Raw genomic sequence first — 18025 nt, 5'->3', positions numbered from 1 at the left:
TAAGGACTAGAAACTTTTAGGGAATCTAAATTATGTGCCCAACGCCATATTCTGACCGTAAGGACATTGGAAGAGCCTGCTGGATCAGGTCAATGGTCCATTTGGCACAACATCCTGCTCTCACAGTGGACAACCAGATGCCCGTGGGAAGCCTGCAAGCAGGATATGAGCACAACAGTATTCTGCCTATCTGCAATTCCCAGCAACTGGTATTCGGAAGCATACTGTCTCCCAACAGTGGAGGTATAACAAGCCATGTTGGCTGGGAGCTACTGATCTGCAAACATACAGGACTGTGGCATACATAACAACTGTTTCGAAATGTAAAACAGATGAGGCTTGAATTAAGGAAGAGGGGACTCTTGGGAGCCTCTTACAATGACAATTTTCATTCAACCAGCACAGGTTCTGTAATGCTCTCTCTCCCCAGTTAGAGTAGATACTTACTGTAGTAGAAGTGGGGCTAGTTGGCAGAGTTCCTGGTTTATTCCATACCTACAGTCAAAGACAAAGACATAACACAGAATATGTGGGATGAGCAATTTATTTAGCTTTAATCAGTCATACGTAATAGGCATAATTAAAACATCATTCACTCGGCTTGCAGCCTACATACACAGCTGAGCAGGCTGAAGTAACAACAGACAAAGGGTGCTTCAGTATGACAAAAGCAGGTGGACTTGGAAGGAGACATTACAATTTGCTCGCCAAAAGGTGAGAGTGTGAGCTTGCCACTAGACAGCAGGATGTCTACTTCTAAACAGTGACTTGATATGATTCACTAGAAATATGCAAGACTCTCCCAAGGGATAACTACAGCTTAATTTTAGCTTAACATGAAAACAGAGGGCAACTACCCCAGGTTAAATTCTTCAAACATATCATAGTACACAAACTCCAAAGCTGTATTCCCAAACATTTAGTTAGGAGCAGCTGCCACTATTCACAAGGTAAGCAATTCAGATGAGACCTATACAAGAGAGCTCAGCACCCACAACAAGAGATTGAACTTTCCCTTTTATGCTTGGAGCACTTTATTCAAGAGGAGAAAAGCAAAACCATGCAAACATTTTAATGATTTGAATAGGTGTTCTAGAAGCAGTCATTTTCAGATGAAGAAAGAGTACTTCCCAAATGGGACAAATTCTAAGCAGGGAGCATTACAACAGTATTAAATTTCACAGAAAAGCCTTGGGCTGCTCCATATGGCAGCTTGAAAATGACTTCCAAGTAAATTTAAAGCAGCTCAGCTTGTCTAATCCAGTTTGAAAGTGGCAGTTGTGATTTAAACCCATGCCACTATGTTCCTTCAAAATCTCAGCTCACAGATGGAAACCTGTTTTGCATCCCAGTGCTCTGCCAACTCCCACAAATTCAAAGTAAATTTTATGGGGAAAATATAGGCACCATTTCCTTAACGCAATGTAATTGAGTCCGAGGGGTCAGCTTCTTCTTCTAGAAGCCATTCATATTTAGAGAAGTCTGCAGTAAAAACCTACAAAGTGAAGAACTTTCAAAATTTCTACGTACATTGCTAAGGTCTGGGGCTTGTGGACTAGAAGGGCTAACGGGAACAGAATCGCCTGCTGCCGAGGGCATATACATTACAGGGCCTGTTTGTGTAGGACTGGAAACAGAGGATGTTGATTGTAACTCTTCATTAAGTGGAGGTTCTGTAAGAAATGCAAGACAAAAACATGACACAATGTATGCAGAAAAATGAAAATGGATCTTATGGCTCTCCTAAGTGCAGAGGTTCCATAGATCCGTATCTATTTGCAGCAATCCTCATACCAGCACAGAAATAACAGAAAGTTTTCATAAGACAAAGTTGATAAATGTTTGGTTTGTTGCCTTGAGTGTCTTAGCTTTTCCTAAAATTATAAATTACACTCTTAAAGCAATGACAGATGTAACTATTCATTCAAAAGACCTACTGAATCAGGGTTTCCATCTCTAATGTTCAATGATGGCTAAGAATACCTTGATGGTGATGACTAACACTCCAATTCTAAGCATATTTACTAGGTAAGCAAGCTTACAATTTCAATGATGTTTTCTTTCATATGCTTGCTTAGAATCATAGCCTGAAGAACGTAAGACTATAACAACAACCCTCTTGGATCAGACCAACTGTCTACACAGTCCAGCATTCTATTTCCAACTATGTCCAACCATATACTTCTGGAAAGCCCAGGTGTGAGGCATGGCTGTAGCCAGGGAGCCAGGGGGGCAGCTGTCCCACCCAAAGTAAGTAAATAAATAAATAAAAACAATTGTGTTGCAGATAACTTGGTTCTGCCCCCCCCCCCCGCAACATAAAGTCTGCCTCCCTGAAATAAATCCTGGCTACGCCCATGATGTGATGCCTAAAGGCAATAGCCCTTTCCCAGTTGTTATCCCTCTGTTTTGGAATGGAGACAGAAAGACCTTAGTATACTGATTTGATTTCAGAACACTAGAATTGATTTTTTTACGTACGGAAAGATCCCATGTTCCCAATAGAGCAAACTAGACAATTCATATGGCAGAATATGTTATGTATGGAGAAACAAGAGCTGTTAACAGTTGTTCTGAATCTGCGTGGCAAGCCCACCCTAAAATGTCTGGGGCACTTGGAAGGGAAAGAATATGAAGTAGATCCAGTCTTCAGCTCAGCAAACAAGATCTGGGTGGGGTTAGGGTTAGGGTTAGGGTTGAATGGAGAGGACCTTCACCGATTCAGACTGGATTTGTGGAGGTGGCTTCACCTTCATTCCTCCAAAGTGATTTGCAGAGGGTGGGTAGTTCAAAAACCATTTCAGCTTTCTTCTTACATATTTCAGGTTAGGGCAAGACACTGCTTATTTCACTTTTAATGCCAGTGTTGAGCTACAGCAGGGGTGGTGAATCTGTGCCCCACTAGACGTGGTTGAATAACAACTCCCATCATTCACAACCACTGACCAGGCTGGGAGTTGAAGTCCAACAGCACCTGGGGAGTCACAGATCCCCCCATCCATACTCACCAGTGCCTTGCTGAAGAGGAAAATCCTATCACTGCTCCTCCCTCTATGAAATATGTCTTGATCAAGTGTCCAAAAATTCTTGCCCATCATTTCTAAGACTCCAACCAAGTGATCTGTGCCACATTGATCTGGCTTCTTAAAAAGAAATCTCAAAAGCAGAAAACTCCTTCATGAAAGGATCAGGTCAAATACTACAACAGATGAGTTCTTTCCTTTGCTCCGCAGAAAGAAATTGTGTGTTCACAGCCTCAGGCAGGCAAATTACAAACCAGCAGCCCAAAATGCCCACAGCAAAACTTAAAACTGTACAATACCTTGAGTGGCCACTGGGTGTCACTTAATTTTGAGGAAATGCAATTAGAGCGCACACCATCTGGTGGCTAAAGCGTCTTTTCCAAAGTAAAAGATACAACACACAAAATAAAATCCACTGGAATATTTATTTTTGAATTCTTTCCCATGACTTGCTGAGGGGAGGGGGGTAATTTGTTTTGAATTTTGCTTGATCCAGCAAATGAAGTCCCACTTTGAACCCAGGATGACACTTCTCTCACAGCTTACACTTTATTGCTAGATAAAGATAAGACCACCTACGTTCTACATGTGCAAAGGCACAGAAGGGTCCTCGGGGGCAGCTGCCAGACTGTTGCATGTCATTACATTTTGTTGATTTGTAGATCTGGGGGGAGGAAGCACAAAATGTGATGCAAGTGAGCACACATAGTTATCTATAATGATTTTTTTAAAAAAATAGAACTATACCAAGAAATGCAACTGAGTTTGATGTGCCTCAGTTATGCTTTACATATAACTCTGATCCCAAATTATATTTGACATTCACAGAATTACTTTTAGCATTATTACCATTGATAATTAATACAGTTGATTAGAACTTCATCACAATATTTTGCACGTCTACTCAAAAGTTTGGGTGGATTTACTCCCATATAAGTGTGTATAGGACTGCAGCTTTAATGACTCTTGGAACTTACTGAATGATGGTCCTGTGCATACACTGGCTCTATCTAAGGATCCAGAATCAGATCACATGGAAACATTTGAGCAAAAGAAGTGTATAGTATCCATTCAGGAGAAGTGTTTCCATGTGTATATGGATCCATGGGAATCACTCCCAAATCCCCTACCACCCAATGCTGCCAGAACAGCAGTCTTTGGGGAAAGAGGAAAGGAACCATAGTTGAACTGCTTCAACTATGTTTAACTAGAGTTTGAAAGGATCCTGCTGATAGACAGGGCAGCCATGTCCCAACAGTAACATCAAATGTTGTTAGAAAACACATGGTCTTCTTATGATAAGGGTTGTGTACACTAAGACTAACTCTGCTGTCCTTGTATGCACAGGAGGAAGGTGTCAGTTCCCAAATTCATCACACCTTCTGTTCCAACTTTGAAAGCCTTCATGACATTTAGTTCCCCATCACTGTTCTGACTTTGCTCTGAATACCTTATAAGACAGTAAAAATTCTTTTTTCGCATTTTGGACGAATTATGTCTCAAATTCAGAAAAACAAGACAAGGAGTCAGCCTAACCCTTCAGGGTACTACTTAGATCTCATGCACCTCCCTCAGCCTCTTGTGTCTTCTAGGCTTCCACTCCATATTTTCTCACTCTCCTACATCCAACCATCAAGCCCCATTTGGCCCCTCACCTTGGTTCCTGCAGCCCCTGCCAGCTGTACTCTCAATGTCCAAGGAAACATTCTTCCCAGCATGTCTAGATGGCAATAGGAGCACTTATGGGTGAAGAATCCAAGATCTCAAGCAATTTCAGCTCCTCAGGACCCCTTGGATTCTTTCTCTTCCAGTGTTCTTATTGTACTTTTTATTAGAAGTGTTACTGTTTATCAGCACATATAAACCCTGGAGCCCCTCCATTTATCTAGCCAGGCAGCCAACAGGAAGGGTTGCTCACTGTACCTCTGGATGAAATTGTTGTTCTGTGCGGGTGTGACAGTACTGGCATGCATCTCCATTGTCACACTTACTGGGATCTCCCCACTCATCTCCATGTTTCACACTGGGGCATGGGGATGACCTGCATAAAGAAGGCAGCAATGGTATAGAATAAGTAACCCAATTCCAACTCGGTACCATCAAATAAACTTATCTCATTGTCCCAAACAGGGATGCCCAGTCTACTGCTTCCAGATATCCCTGCCACTTACTTCTGCACATTGAATACCTTAGCTACCTGCAATGTAGCTTTTCCCAAGGCAGTGAAAGGTTTTACTTCATTATGCAGAGCTAAATACATATGATTTCAGGTCACATTGAATTAGGACAGAAGCTGGTGGGTTTCAAGACTGTCGTCTTCTTCAGCCCCCACAGAAGAGGAAAGCACACAACAGCAGGAGACAAGGTAACAAACTGAGCAACACTTGAAATACAGTTTGAACATGAAGTGTGGGAGTTTAATGGAAACCTGTGATCTCAGAGAGATACCTTTTCACATGGCCTTTCTATCTGAAATATTAAGTCTCAATGTGTAACACAATTTTCACAAGGAAGGACTTTAAAACTAGAGATTCCCACTCTGAAAACTGTCCTAGCACTATGTTGCTATAAAGCAAATTCTATGTTGCTATAAAGCAAAAGATACAGAGTCTAATAGACATGATACATAAGGAAAAAGGAAGGAAGAGAACAGCAGTAGAATTCCGGCACCAGTTTTTGAAGTTATATCGTCTCAACAAGTACTACCTTTAAGCACTACTACTAATATTATTAACAACAACAGTAATTTGCTCCAAAGTGGTGAATGGCATATTAATACAACAAAAAATGAAGTATGATAAAAGGCGATAAATTAATCAAACAGAACGATGTAAGACAAGAAAATCACAACAGAGAAAAATAAAAGAGCAAAACTTTCTAAGCTAGAAGATTAAAAAGTGTTCTCATCACCCATATTATATATTATATTATATTGCTTAAAACCCACATTTTTAGTATCTAGATGCTTGAACAGTGAGAAATAGCAAAATAGCTTACCCCAGCTACAAAAATTAAGGGTGCTCTCACCACCACCCATTCTGAACACTCAGAGGTTGCATAAAAACAAGTAACCAGTGTTAAGAAACTGCCCCAAAACATTTTCTTAAATATAAAATTAGGATCACTTTCAGTATTAACAGTTGCCAGAAGTATACACACAACCCAGCAGCCCTTATTCCTCTCAAAAACAATATCTGAACTAATCCTTAAAGCGTAACTTTGAAGGAAATGTATTGCTTTCAACTGGACTAATGCAGGGGTGGAGAACCTTTTCCAGTCTTTTCCAGCTGCATTTCCTCCTGGGCAACTTTCTGAGGTTTCCATGATAGTTGTGTAGGCAGAAGCAAAAAGTGGGTAGTTCAATGGATGTGACTTACCTTTGTGCAGTAGGCTATATTCCAGCCATGCAAAAGTCAGAGATGGCTATACACCTACATGCATTTCTCAATCTATGCAAGTAGGAGGCATTATCACAGCTCTAGGACACATTCCAGCAAGGCAAAAGCACTCGAGGAAGGTGCAAAGCAGGGCCATTGAGGGGTGCCTGAAATAGGGTAACAGGGAGAGTCCTGAGGGTTGGGACAGAGAGGCCTGGAGGGTCACATTTGGTGCTTGCACCTGCGGTTCTCACCCCTGGACTTGAGAACTGCAACCTTGAACACACAGTAGTATTTGATTGGGACCCACTTGTAATAAACAGAACCATTTGTTTTACTACAATCCATGTCTTAACAAAGGAAGTAATCACATAAATGGGTTCAATAGGTTTGAAGAAAACTCAAAACTACTGGTCCCTTCCAAAACACCAGATCTTGAGGCACTGTACCTGTATTTGTGTTTCCTGGGGCTCCTTCTTCTATCTTTGCTATTATGGTAGTAAGGGCAGGCATAACCCTGGCGACAGAGACGTGGGGGCTTCTTACATTGTTCTGTTTTGTAGTTTCCCAAAACATATGTTGTGTCTGTGAAGACAGGTGTGGCTGGTTAATTCACGGTGACAAGCATATTGCTTCCTACATGAAGAACCTTGTGATAGGAGGAGCGGGCAGTCCAAGAACAATGGACAGCCCTATGTAAGACCCTAAGGAACTCACCTTGCCACCTTGGCTCTTCACTGAGTATTTTCTCTATCATAGCATGGCTAGCGGCAACTGCAGACTGACCCTCTATGCCACCCTCTGATGTAGTCTGACCATTCTGCAAAGCTTCCATGGCCTGAAGCTCCCTTAGGGAACAGAGTTAAATGAACAATAGGCAGGCAGAGAAGATTCAGAGAAAGAGATGTGTGTCTACCAGATAGGAGTTGCCACAATGCAGGAATTCCCATACATTTATTCTTTATTTCTTTTTTTGCTAAGCCCACTTTTAGAGATTCAGGATTTGTATGAGCACTCTGTCCTCCTGCTATTTTGGAGAAAACTCCTACAAGACATATTGCACCCCATTTTCCACTGTTGTTCTATTAATCCCCTATACAACACACACACTTATTTGCACGCAGGGGCATGGTGCTTCATGAAGAAGGTAAAATAAGATCCTGGTTGAATCTCAACTGGTGTGCCTCCAGCAAGTTAATATAGCATAATTAATCCTCCCCACCTCCCAAAACAAACTCACGTAAACTCCTAGCATGCTTCACATATTCCCTTTCGATAGCCATAACATAAATAGAACAAATACAATGTCTATTTCCTAAACTTAAGTATTTTCATCTTACAGAACTATTGGAAAGAATACCTTAGGTCTAATGTTAACATCTCTTTAAACATGCTCTCCCATACATTTAATGAAATGATATTTACCTCTAAGGGCTGAAAGAGACACTTGGTTGCAAACTCAGGGCTGGGAACCCCAGTCAGTAACACACAACTATACATCAGCTGGGGGAGGGTGTGATCTGCAGGGAAGAAGCAGCAGGCAGGGGAAGGGTAATTAATCCTTCCCCTACTGCCACTTTCCCACTGCAACTCCCTCCCTAGTCATGGGACTCAGATATGCATCTGCTGCATTGTGGGACAAAACAGATAAAGTGGTTGTAGACTATGGTGAAATGTGGATAGAAAAAAAAGGGTTTTTTCTCAGAGCATATTCCCATACCATAGCATCTTCCCTGCGAATCATGTCCTCTCCCTCTGTTTCACAGATGTATGGGGGTGACCAGAATTCCTAGACCAGTGTTTGCTGCCAATGTCCAGTTTCACCCAATCTTACATACACTTAGGCTGCTTGTGTCTATGCAAATCTTGTTCTAAGAAATTAAAGTCATACCATCCCTTTCTTTAAACTGATAGGTGATTTTGACAGTCACCTGGTGGTGGAGATATGCCTGGGGGGGTATAGAGGGAGGGGGGGCAGATTTAACCTCTTCCTAGCCACCTTACTATCTTATGTCTAGTGAGGGCAATGGCTGAGGCTTAGCAATAATATGGCTTATATTAAACCCATTCACAATAATGGGGCTCCTGGCACCAAGATACTTGCCCAAGTCACCTTGTGATGCATAAAAAGTCACAGGAAACGGCCTTAAAGGATTGTATATAACATATTCTTTTGTGTAGGGTGGGGGGGCAGGGGGGGAGGAAGAGAGAAAACAGAACACCATCATACGTCTGATGCTAAACACTACACATTCAGCAGCATTTTGTACTGTGATCTGTTCCATTTTGGCTTAGCAAGCATACTTCTGCAGACAAGGAACTTCATCCTCTACTAACCTGATATCATAAACTGGAGAGCGGAGGTCATGGGGCCCATGAGCAAAAGCACAGTGGAGACCGTTCTTGGTGCAGTTTCCTTTCGAGTCAGTCTCATGGATGCAGATTCCAGTTTTGTAGTAGCGCAGGTGATATCTACGTTCTGTGTCACCAGTAGTTCTATGCAGGAATGGACACCTACAGGGGAGGGGGGGAAAAGAGAGCTCGTAGAAACTCAAAGGCTGAAACATGCTGCCCAACAAGAAATTCTTTTTAGTCCTCACGGTTGTCAAATCCAGCACTTTTTTCCCATTTGTCTCCTTTGTAAAATAAGGATCTAAAACGAGGAAACGATCCTCAGGCCATTAATTTTAAAATAAACCTCACTAATTTCTCTAGGATTATTCCAGAGCAAAAAAACCTTTGAATTACAGCCTTCATTTGGGGGGGAGGGGATATATAGGTGTGGTGCAATCATAATTAATTTTTTGTTCAAGTTTCCACTGCAGCGTTTCCACATTTCTTCATGGGTTCTTCTGCATGATTTTTAAAAAGCTGAATTGTTGAATTCTCTCCTCTCTGAAAGTGCAGGCTGGAACCTCCATCTGGTCAAGTTAGATGCAGCCTTGAGTAACTTACTCATCTCCTTCTGGACAGATCCCTGTGGTCTCATCGTATTTGGTGCAGTAAATGTCAGGACTGTAGTTAAAGGTGCCATCCCGACGGCGGATAGACCGGCGGCGACGCTGGTTGACAAAGTGCCAGTGGAAGCATGTATAGGGCCTATGCTGAGTACACTTGTGCTGTACAAAGAGTGGGCACTGCTCTGTGCGGAATTCCTTCAGGTATCTGTAAAAAGAAAGAAACTGGCCTGAGAAGAGCCCACAAGGTAGATTCAGAGGTTCCATCCCATGCACAGTCCTGTAGGTAACCCAGTCCCAAACTGATTAGGGATTTTAAGATTATCACCAGCACTTTAATTTGGGTTCAGAAACACATTGGGACAGTGCAGATGGTATAATGTAGGCGTAAAGCGCTTTAACCACCCAGCCCCAACCAACTTTTATTTGTTCCAGTTGAAGGTTCTTAACCACTTTTAAAAGCAGCCTCATGTACATTGCAGTTGTCCAGCCTAGATACTTACTTGTGCATAGATAACTGAGGCAACATCCATTCTCTCCAGGTAGAGTTTCAGCTAACAAACCAGCCAAAACTGGAAAAAGCACCCCTAGCCACAGCTGCCACCTCATCATCCCCATTTAGCATGGATTCTAGCAGTATTCACAAAATGTGAACTTGATCGTTCAGGTGAAGTGCAACCCCTTCTAGAATCAGTTACAAATTTCCATACAAAAGTGTATGTTTTTCCTTCCACAGGACCTCTGTCTTATCCGGATTAAGGTTCATCTTGTTCCCCCTCAGTTGTTCCAAACAGCCTCAACGCAGGGATTCAGGAGTTCAATAGTCTCCCTGGGATGAGGATTGTGTTAGCACCAGTCTTACTTACTTCAGGAGGGTGTTCCAAAGCCTGGGTGCCACCAGCAAAAAGCCCCTCTCCTGCAGCCTGAACTCACTATGGCTTGAATCCAAAGATGCATGTGTGTGAGTAAGGGCCAGGGGGAGCAGAATACAAGCTTTTTGAACTTTGGTGTTTCTTTAGAAATTTTAACACTCCTCTTGCTGTTATCACAGTGGCACGGGACCTGAACACACCACACTGGTATTGGATGGATCTGCTATAACTCAAAATGAGAGGCCACAAGGAGAAAATGGGAGTTGATGGAGAACAAGAAAGTGTACTAATTGGACCCAATTTAAGACAGAGCCGTAGCTACCGGGGGAGGGGGGGCTAGCCAGGTTTTTTGCCCCAGCTGAAGCCTCCAGAGAAGCACCATCGAGGCTCCCAACCTGTGTGTGTACGCATGCAAATGTGCATGGGGTGCCAAACTGGGTCTTTGACCCAGGCGAAATAAAGTTTAGTTTTGCCCCTGCTAAATGACTGTGTGGGGAAGCAAACCTTTAAGTATAATCACCCTTGTCAGAACTTTGTTATTCCCCTGATGCACAGCACACTTTATGTATGCCACCTTCCTGGCTATACAGTCGTAGCTTGGATCCCAAATGCCTTAGTACTTGGACCATTTGGCTCCCAAACGCTGCAAACCCAGAAGTGAGTGCTCCGGTTTGCGAATGTTCTTTGGAACCCAAACGTCTGACAGGGCTTCCGCTACCTCCGATTGGCTGCAGGAGCTTCCTGCAGCTAATCAGAAGCCACGCTTTGGTTTCCGAACGTTTTGGAAGTTGAACGGACTTCCGGAAAAGGTTCCATTCAACTTCCAAAACAACTTACCATAAAAAACTGAAATATAGAAGCTGCTGATTTATCTAAGGCACTGAGATAAATGTAACCAAAGCCATTTCTTTAAAACTTGGATTACAGAAGAAAACACTAAAAACGTAGCCACCACAATCAGTTCAGTTTCATTTTCTATCCTATTGGGAAAAGGGCTGCCTGCACGTTTAGAAAACTGGTTAAATATTAAATAAGATGACAGTATTTTTAGATACAGTCCTATCCAATTCTTATGCGAGCACATGCATACACATGTGCTTGTATAGGTAAATGTACTTGAACTCTCCTAAGAAAATACTGGGTCAGTTACAAAACAAAGGAACACACAAACAGAAACCCTCAAACCCCTTAAGCAGACATTCCTTCACTGCCGAATGAATGCCTGAAATTATTCACATGAAATAATTGAAAGCATCTAATCCATTTCACACTATTTCAGTTGAATTATTACTTTTGGATTCTCAAGCACTGGCTATTACTATAAAAACTGTTAGCGTGGAGTGTGTGATTACTAGCACTAAAAGATTACTGTCAGAACCAATGGTACTTCAGCTGCAGCTGGAGAAATCTGCTGAGAACAAGGCAGCAGATTTCTTCTTGAATGTTTGGGTCTGTACCAGAAATTGCATTATTAAACATTCACTATTGACGATAAATAATTTTATTTTAGCATGACCCCTAAAGGTATCAACTCTATGCCGATAAAAGCATACAGAATACCCCTGGGCCTTCAATGGGTAAGCATATTTAAGTTTATGGTGCAACAGCTGCTAGGACGCACTATGCCACACATTATACTGAGCTACATGCCAGCCTTTTTGCAAACACAGAATTCTTTCATTAGCAACTTCTTCCAAATAATGCAAACAATTTTTTTTATAAAAACAGCCAGCCAGCCAACAGGGCTCAGAAACCTGAATAAATCCTGTATTGTCGCCCAGAACTGAAGTTAAGTTTCAAGCAGGGTATGAAGAAAGGGTCTGCCTCTTCCAAGACAATAATGCCCACACATCACAAAGAACTCATAACCCACCTACTCTCAGCAGCCAGAAACATCATAACCAGACACTGGAGAGTCATGTCAGGAGTAAGCATGGACCAATGGTACCAAATAGCATGGGAAACAGCCTTACTAGAAAAATTAACCAATAAACTGAAACTGATATGGGGACAAATAGAAGATGACGCCTTCACCCCGGTATGGCTCCCCTTTATCACATACACAGCCCAACAAGACAACGACAAGAATCCACCAACAGCATATGAATCAATTTGGCTAAGCTGATCCAAAACATTCACCCACCCCACTCACACATGAAAACAAAGTTCACCACAGCCAATCACAAATAAACAATCACACTCTAGGCCAACCCCAACCTCTCTCACCACTAAAGGAACACAAGCAAATAGCAAAGAGAACCTGCACAAGTGATGCTGACACAACCCCCCCCCACACACATTAAGTAAAATAGAAACATTGCCACCCAACCCCAACCCCACTCACCATTCCCCCTCCACCTCTTTCCCCCTTTTCTTCCTAATGTAACACTAATGTCTCAACAAATGAAACTGATCAAGAAAATGTAACTTGAAAAAAGAGACATTGCACATACTTTTGTAAACCAAGAAATCTTTAATAAAAATACTTTTTTTAAAAAAAGGGTCTGCCACACAACTTCAGAATTCTAGATACTCCACAAAATACAATGAAAGGTGAGGTGAACACTACAAGGCATGCACATGTGTGTGGTCTCCTCTCTCAAAAGGTATCAGTCTAGGACTCTGAAAAACATCTGCTACTAGGACCTCTCTTTGTCACCACCACCTTTGAGAGGGGCAGAACAAGGAATCACATGATCCCATTGACAGCACCTGCAATTCGGAATTGCCAAGGCAGTATGACCTGTCTATAAATCCAGTTCTATTATTGGGAACTGCTTTGAGAAATATTACAGCAGAAAAGGAGTACACAAATATTGTACAAATATACACCATCATGTGTAAAGAATGCCCACATATCCATTTTACTACATGAGCACAGGCTCAAAAACAGAGTTTCCTTCCACAAACCAAGTAGTTAAGCCACATACTAAGTAGTTATCAGACATGTGTCCCAAAGGCTTCCTTGCATGAGAGAGGGCTGTTCACATAATGAGTCTTGGATTGAGTGAGAGCATGCAAAGTCAAAAAAATTACTCCAGAATGGATTATTTCTTAATCACAGAAAGTCTTAGGTCCACAACTTGGAGATCTGTCTTCTTAATATCTCAGACCATGCCGCTGTTATCACAAAAATACAATCAGGATCACACAGAGTCAGGATCCTAAGGAAATAAGTACATTGTTTCTACCCCAACATACATCCTAACATTTCCACTTCAGAGAACGTAATCAGTTCCTAGGTTTTACTGTGGATAACCTCAAACTGAACTAGCTAGCCCAATTTCAACATATATTTACTCAATGCATCAAGCAAGTAGAAGTGGCAGGTACAAGCCAACCAGCAGCAATTCCTCTCAGGTTCATATGGTTTTAAAGCACTGCATATTGTCTTAATCATGACAGGACCTTCTTCCTGAACAGCTATACAACTTCTTTCTGATACTACATTAATACGTCAGCAACTTAACCAAGTAGGAGAGGCACACTATTCTGCAATTATGCTACTTCCTCAAAAGCAACCCAAAGAAGCTCTATTTTTAAATGTATGTAAGTATTCCATTTATAGAACAGCACCACCTTTTTTTATTCTTTTATTTTCCCTTAGTTGCTAAATTAGTCACTCACAGGCTACAAAAACTCTCTGTTGCCTCAGTTCAATAACTGTTTCTCCAGCTTTGAAAATCAGGAACATAACCCACAATGGACCCTCAGAAAATTAAGGTCATCCAAACAGCCTCTCTCTAATCAAATGAGAGCAGGACACATAGCCCAGGACTCGGGAAATGATATATAATGAAATGAAAAAGGTACTTAAATGTACTTTCCCGAAGAAACCAGAAGCCTTTCTCTTGGGCATTGTCGGCCAATTGGTGTTAAAGAAAGATAGAACCTTTTTTATGTATGCTACGACAGCAGCAAGAATACTCATCGCAAAGTATTGGAAGACAGAAGATCTACCCACCTTGGAAGAGTGGCAGATGAAGGTGATGGACTATATGACATTGGCTGAGATGACTGGCAGAATCCGTGAGCAGGGGAAAGAGACGGCGGAAGAAGATTGGAAGAAATTTAAAATTTATCTTAAGAACTATTATAAAATTGATGAATGTTAAAATGTCGAGGTTTTGAGAAAGAAAAGGAGATTACAGCGACATAAGATTAAGCTGAAGAAAAGAATAAGAAAAAATATATTTGATAAAATTATTTAGAATTTGCTGAAATAATTTTGGAAATTGGGATGTAGGAAGGGGAGGCTTGGGGGAGTCCGAGAAGTGAGGGATATGAAAAAAAGGTTATGAAATTATACATGTTTGTATGTCTTTTTATTTGTTTGTATTGTTTAAAACTTTTCTGTAAAATCAATAAAAATTTAAAAAAAAAAAAAAAAAAGGACTCATCCTTTAAGTAAATCGGCAATTTGGAACAACTGATTTAGGCATTTGGAGAGATAAAAAGTAAGAACCTCCAGGCCACAGCTTCCTTTGATAGCACAGACTGCTCCAAGAACACTCACCTATAGGTAAGATTGCTTATATAGGGAACATTTGCAGGATCATAAATAAGGGCAGCTGAAAGTAGAGTTTAAGTAAATGTGCTTTTTTGTATACGATACTTTTGTCCAGAGAAATAAAAGTTTAACAGAACCAATTGTTAATTTACATTACACATATCTACCTACAGCAATTGCAAAGTCACATGTTGTACTCCTCTGCTTATCTCAATAAAATATAAAATGCTGCCTAGAACCCTGTGATAGGAAGTTATTCCAAGTGTTAATTGGTTCTGAACTGATGGCCTTATCAGAAATATCCAGTAGGCTGCATAAGTCATTCATTCAAGGGCTTTTCCATTGGAAAAAGGAATCTTAAGTCTGCAGTATGCAAATCACCACGAATATCTGTCTGAATTTGGCTCAAATGTGTTCTGTAATTAACATGAGGCTAACCATCTGCTTGTGCATATTTGATGATCCAGTGTCTCAGTTAAGTGGAAATGCCAGTGCTGGCCAACTCTTCTGAAGTTTGGCTTGTAGCTGCTGATGCTTAAGAATCAACACCTTGGCCAAATTTAATTTTATCAAAAACTTTCACCTGCTCTGTAAAGCAGAATCAACTGCCCAAATGTCAAAGATTACTAGCTAGCTAAGACAATAAACCATACCGTATGCATGGAGTAGCAAATAGGATCTGCTAAAACCTCATGGTGAGATATCTAGAATGAACAGTAGCTGATAGACAATGGAAGCAGATGGGACCCACAATGCTTACCAAAGCATGCTAGATGTTGCAAAATGGAATTTTGGAATGCCTGGATATGTACAGCTGCTAAGAAAGTCAGGCTGGTAGACAGAAAGCATTACATTTCAGAAAGCTAATTGTTCTCCCAAATCCTCTTTCCACCAGATACCTAAAAATCTTTGTTATAAGCAAGAGACTATAGATTTTTAGGCTAAGCACCACAGCTTACTTTCTTTCTTCTTTAATAAGGCATTCCTGCATCAAATATGAAACAAGTTGTTTGTTCATTTGTGTGAGCATGAGACTCATAACCAGCAGCAATAGAAAACTACCTTATACAGAGTCAAAAAATACATTCATCTAGCTCAGCAGTCTTTACACAGTCTTCCCCAATCTGGTGTCCTTGGCAGTTGTTGGACCAACTCTGGTGAGCCCTGCCATTTCTCGTTTCCCAACCAACGCTCCCCCCCCCCACACCAGTCCTCGGGGAACACGTGCCTGGTCTCTGGTGGCCCCTCTCCTTCCATGTACTCCGGTTTCCTGGAGAGTGCATCTGCCCTTACGTTTTCCCCTCCCGGCACGTATCGTATCTCGAAGAAAAACTTGGCGAACTCCTGGGACCATCTGATCTGTCTCTGGTTGAGCACTCGCGCGGTCCGCCAGTATTCCAAGTTCTTGTGGTCAGTTCGGACCTGGATCTTGTGCCGCGCCCCTATCAAGAGATGTCTCCATTGCCGGAATGCCGCATAGATCACAAGCAGTTCTCGGTCATACACCATGTAGTTTTGCTCCGACTTGCTCAGTTTCCTAGAGAAAAAGGCACACGGTCTCCAGTTCTCCTTGGACCCGCGTTGCAAAAGTACCGCTCCAATCGCGTGATCGGACGCGTCCGTCTCCAGTCTCATGGGCTTCTCCGGATCCACGTGCAGGAGCTGCTCTTCCGAGGCGAACGCCTTCTTCAGTTTTTCAAAGGATTGTTGCGCATCCTCTGTCCATGCAAACTTCTTTTGCTACTAAGACAATACGTTATGGGTGCTGTCAAGTGAGCAAAGTTCTTTATGAACTTCCTGTAGAAGTTGCTGAAGCCTAGGAACCTCTGCACATCCTTTCTGTTTTGGGGGGCCTTCCATTCCAGCACTGCCTTCACCTTGCCCGGATCCATGGCCAGTCGTTTGTCTGACAACCTGTACCCCAGGAACTCGACCTCCCTGGCGTGGAATTGGCATTTTTCCAGCTTGACCCACAACTCTTCTTCAATTTCTGTAGCACCTCCCTGACGTCTCTGACGTGTTGCGTTTCATTGTCCGAATAGATTAAGACGTCATCCAAAAAGGCTACGCAATTCTTGTACAGCAGGGGCCCCAACACATGGTGCATGTAGGCTTGAAAGCAGGCGGACCCTGATTGTAATCCAAATGGCATGATTAAGTACTCAAAAGCCCCCAGGGGGGTGAACATGGTCATTTTCCATTCGTCCCCCTCCCTTATCCTAATCAGATTGTATGCCCCCCTGAGGTCCAGCTTGGTAAAAATCTTCCCCTGCCTCACACGTGTCAAAATATCGTCAATCCTGGGCATTGGGAAAGTCACGGGTTCTGACACCAGGTTTACGGCCCTGTAATCCACGACTAATCTGGGCTGATTAGTCTCTTTTTTGTCCACAAAGAACACTGGTCTGCCCCCCACCGCCTTGGATTCCCTTATGAAACCTCTCTTCAGGTTCTTGTCAATAAACTGCCGCAACTCCTGCATCTCCCGGTCGGACATGGCATACAGCTTACCCACCGGTAACTGAGCCCCTGGAAGCAGGTTGATTTGGCAGTCAAATGGCCTGTGGGGGGGCAGTCTGTCTGCCTCCCTTTCGCTGAAGACCTCCTTCAAATCAGCATATTGTGGTGGCACCTGCCCTTTTCCCTCCAGGGCCACCCCAGCCACAGTCATTCTTGGTTCCTTCCCTCCCAGACAGCGTTCTAAGCAGTAAGCTGACCCAAAGGTGAGCGACCGCTGATGCCATGACACCACTGGGTCATGTGTTGCCAGCCAGCTCATTCCCAGTATTATTGGGGGTCCTGTCAGCGTGGCCACGTGAAAGGCAATGGTTTCCGTGTGCCTGGAAACACTCATCCGCATTGGCGGGGTCTGGTGTGTCCCTTCCCCTCCCAGTAGTTCCCTGCCATCGATGGTGGTCACCTGCAAGGGAAAATCTAGTGGCAACAGGTGGAGCTGGTGCTCCAGAGCAAGTCTCTGCTGAAGAAATTACACGAGCTGCCAGAATCCAGCAGCCCGTCCACTTTGACTGGGTGCCCATTTGGGAGTTCTAGCACCACTTCTATGGCTATAGCTGCCTTGGGAGGGTCAGGCTGGGGAACTTCTATTGGTTGCTGGCCTGGCTGCTGCCCCTGCTGGTTGGCAGCCAGGCTTTGTCGTTTCCCTGCACCGGCCCTTCCTCCCCCTTCTCGTCGTGGCCTGCAGCCCCCATCATGCCTTGCCAGGCTTTCCGTTGAGGACAGACCTTTGCAAAATGTCCTGGCCGCTGACAGAGGAAACACTTCTTGG

At 42.8% G+C, this 18025-nt stretch overlaps 1 protein-coding gene and 1 long non-coding RNA gene across 4 annotated transcripts in view; one reads left to right on the top strand and one right to left on the bottom strand.

The window, feature by feature from the left end:
- UNK (unk zinc finger) overlaps positions 1 to 18025 on the bottom strand; it is a 51088-nt gene that overhangs the window by 19969 nt on the left and 13094 nt on the right. For 2 of the 3 annotated variants that reach the window (XM_080993700.1, XM_080993701.1), the window contains exons 2-9: positions 9356 to 9565; positions 8738 to 8914; positions 7118 to 7248; positions 6850 to 6985; positions 4947 to 5064; positions 3603 to 3687; positions 1531 to 1673; positions 448 to 495 (exon numbers count right to left, since the gene is read on the bottom strand). In XM_080993700.1, the coding sequence (XP_080849826.1) occupies positions 448 to 495; positions 1531 to 1673; positions 3603 to 3687; positions 4947 to 5064; positions 6850 to 6985; positions 7118 to 7248; positions 8738 to 8914; positions 9356 to 9565 (1048 nt within the window). Of the gene's footprint in view, positions 1 to 447; positions 496 to 1530; positions 1674 to 3602; positions 3688 to 4946; positions 5065 to 6849; positions 6986 to 7117; positions 7249 to 8737; positions 8915 to 9355; positions 9566 to 18025 lie in introns of those variants that run through there. The other variant, XM_080993702.1, reaches the window with a different exon arrangement.
- Positions 1720 to 10712, top strand: LOC308470674. The gene is made up of 4 exons (XR_013982537.1): positions 1720 to 2250; positions 5294 to 5388; positions 10094 to 10318; positions 10409 to 10712. It is a non-coding gene; the product is annotated as an uncharacterized lncRNA (long non-coding RNA).

The sequence above is a fragment of the Podarcis pityusensis genome (assembly GCF_964106645.2).
Source record: "Podarcis pityusensis genome assembly, chromosome: 2".
Classification (NCBI taxonomy): Eukaryota; Metazoa; Chordata; class Lepidosauria; order Squamata; family Lacertidae; genus Podarcis; species Podarcis pityusensis.
The sequence above is the reverse complement of the archived record's forward strand: the minus strand, read 5'-3'. Positions and strand labels throughout refer to the sequence as shown.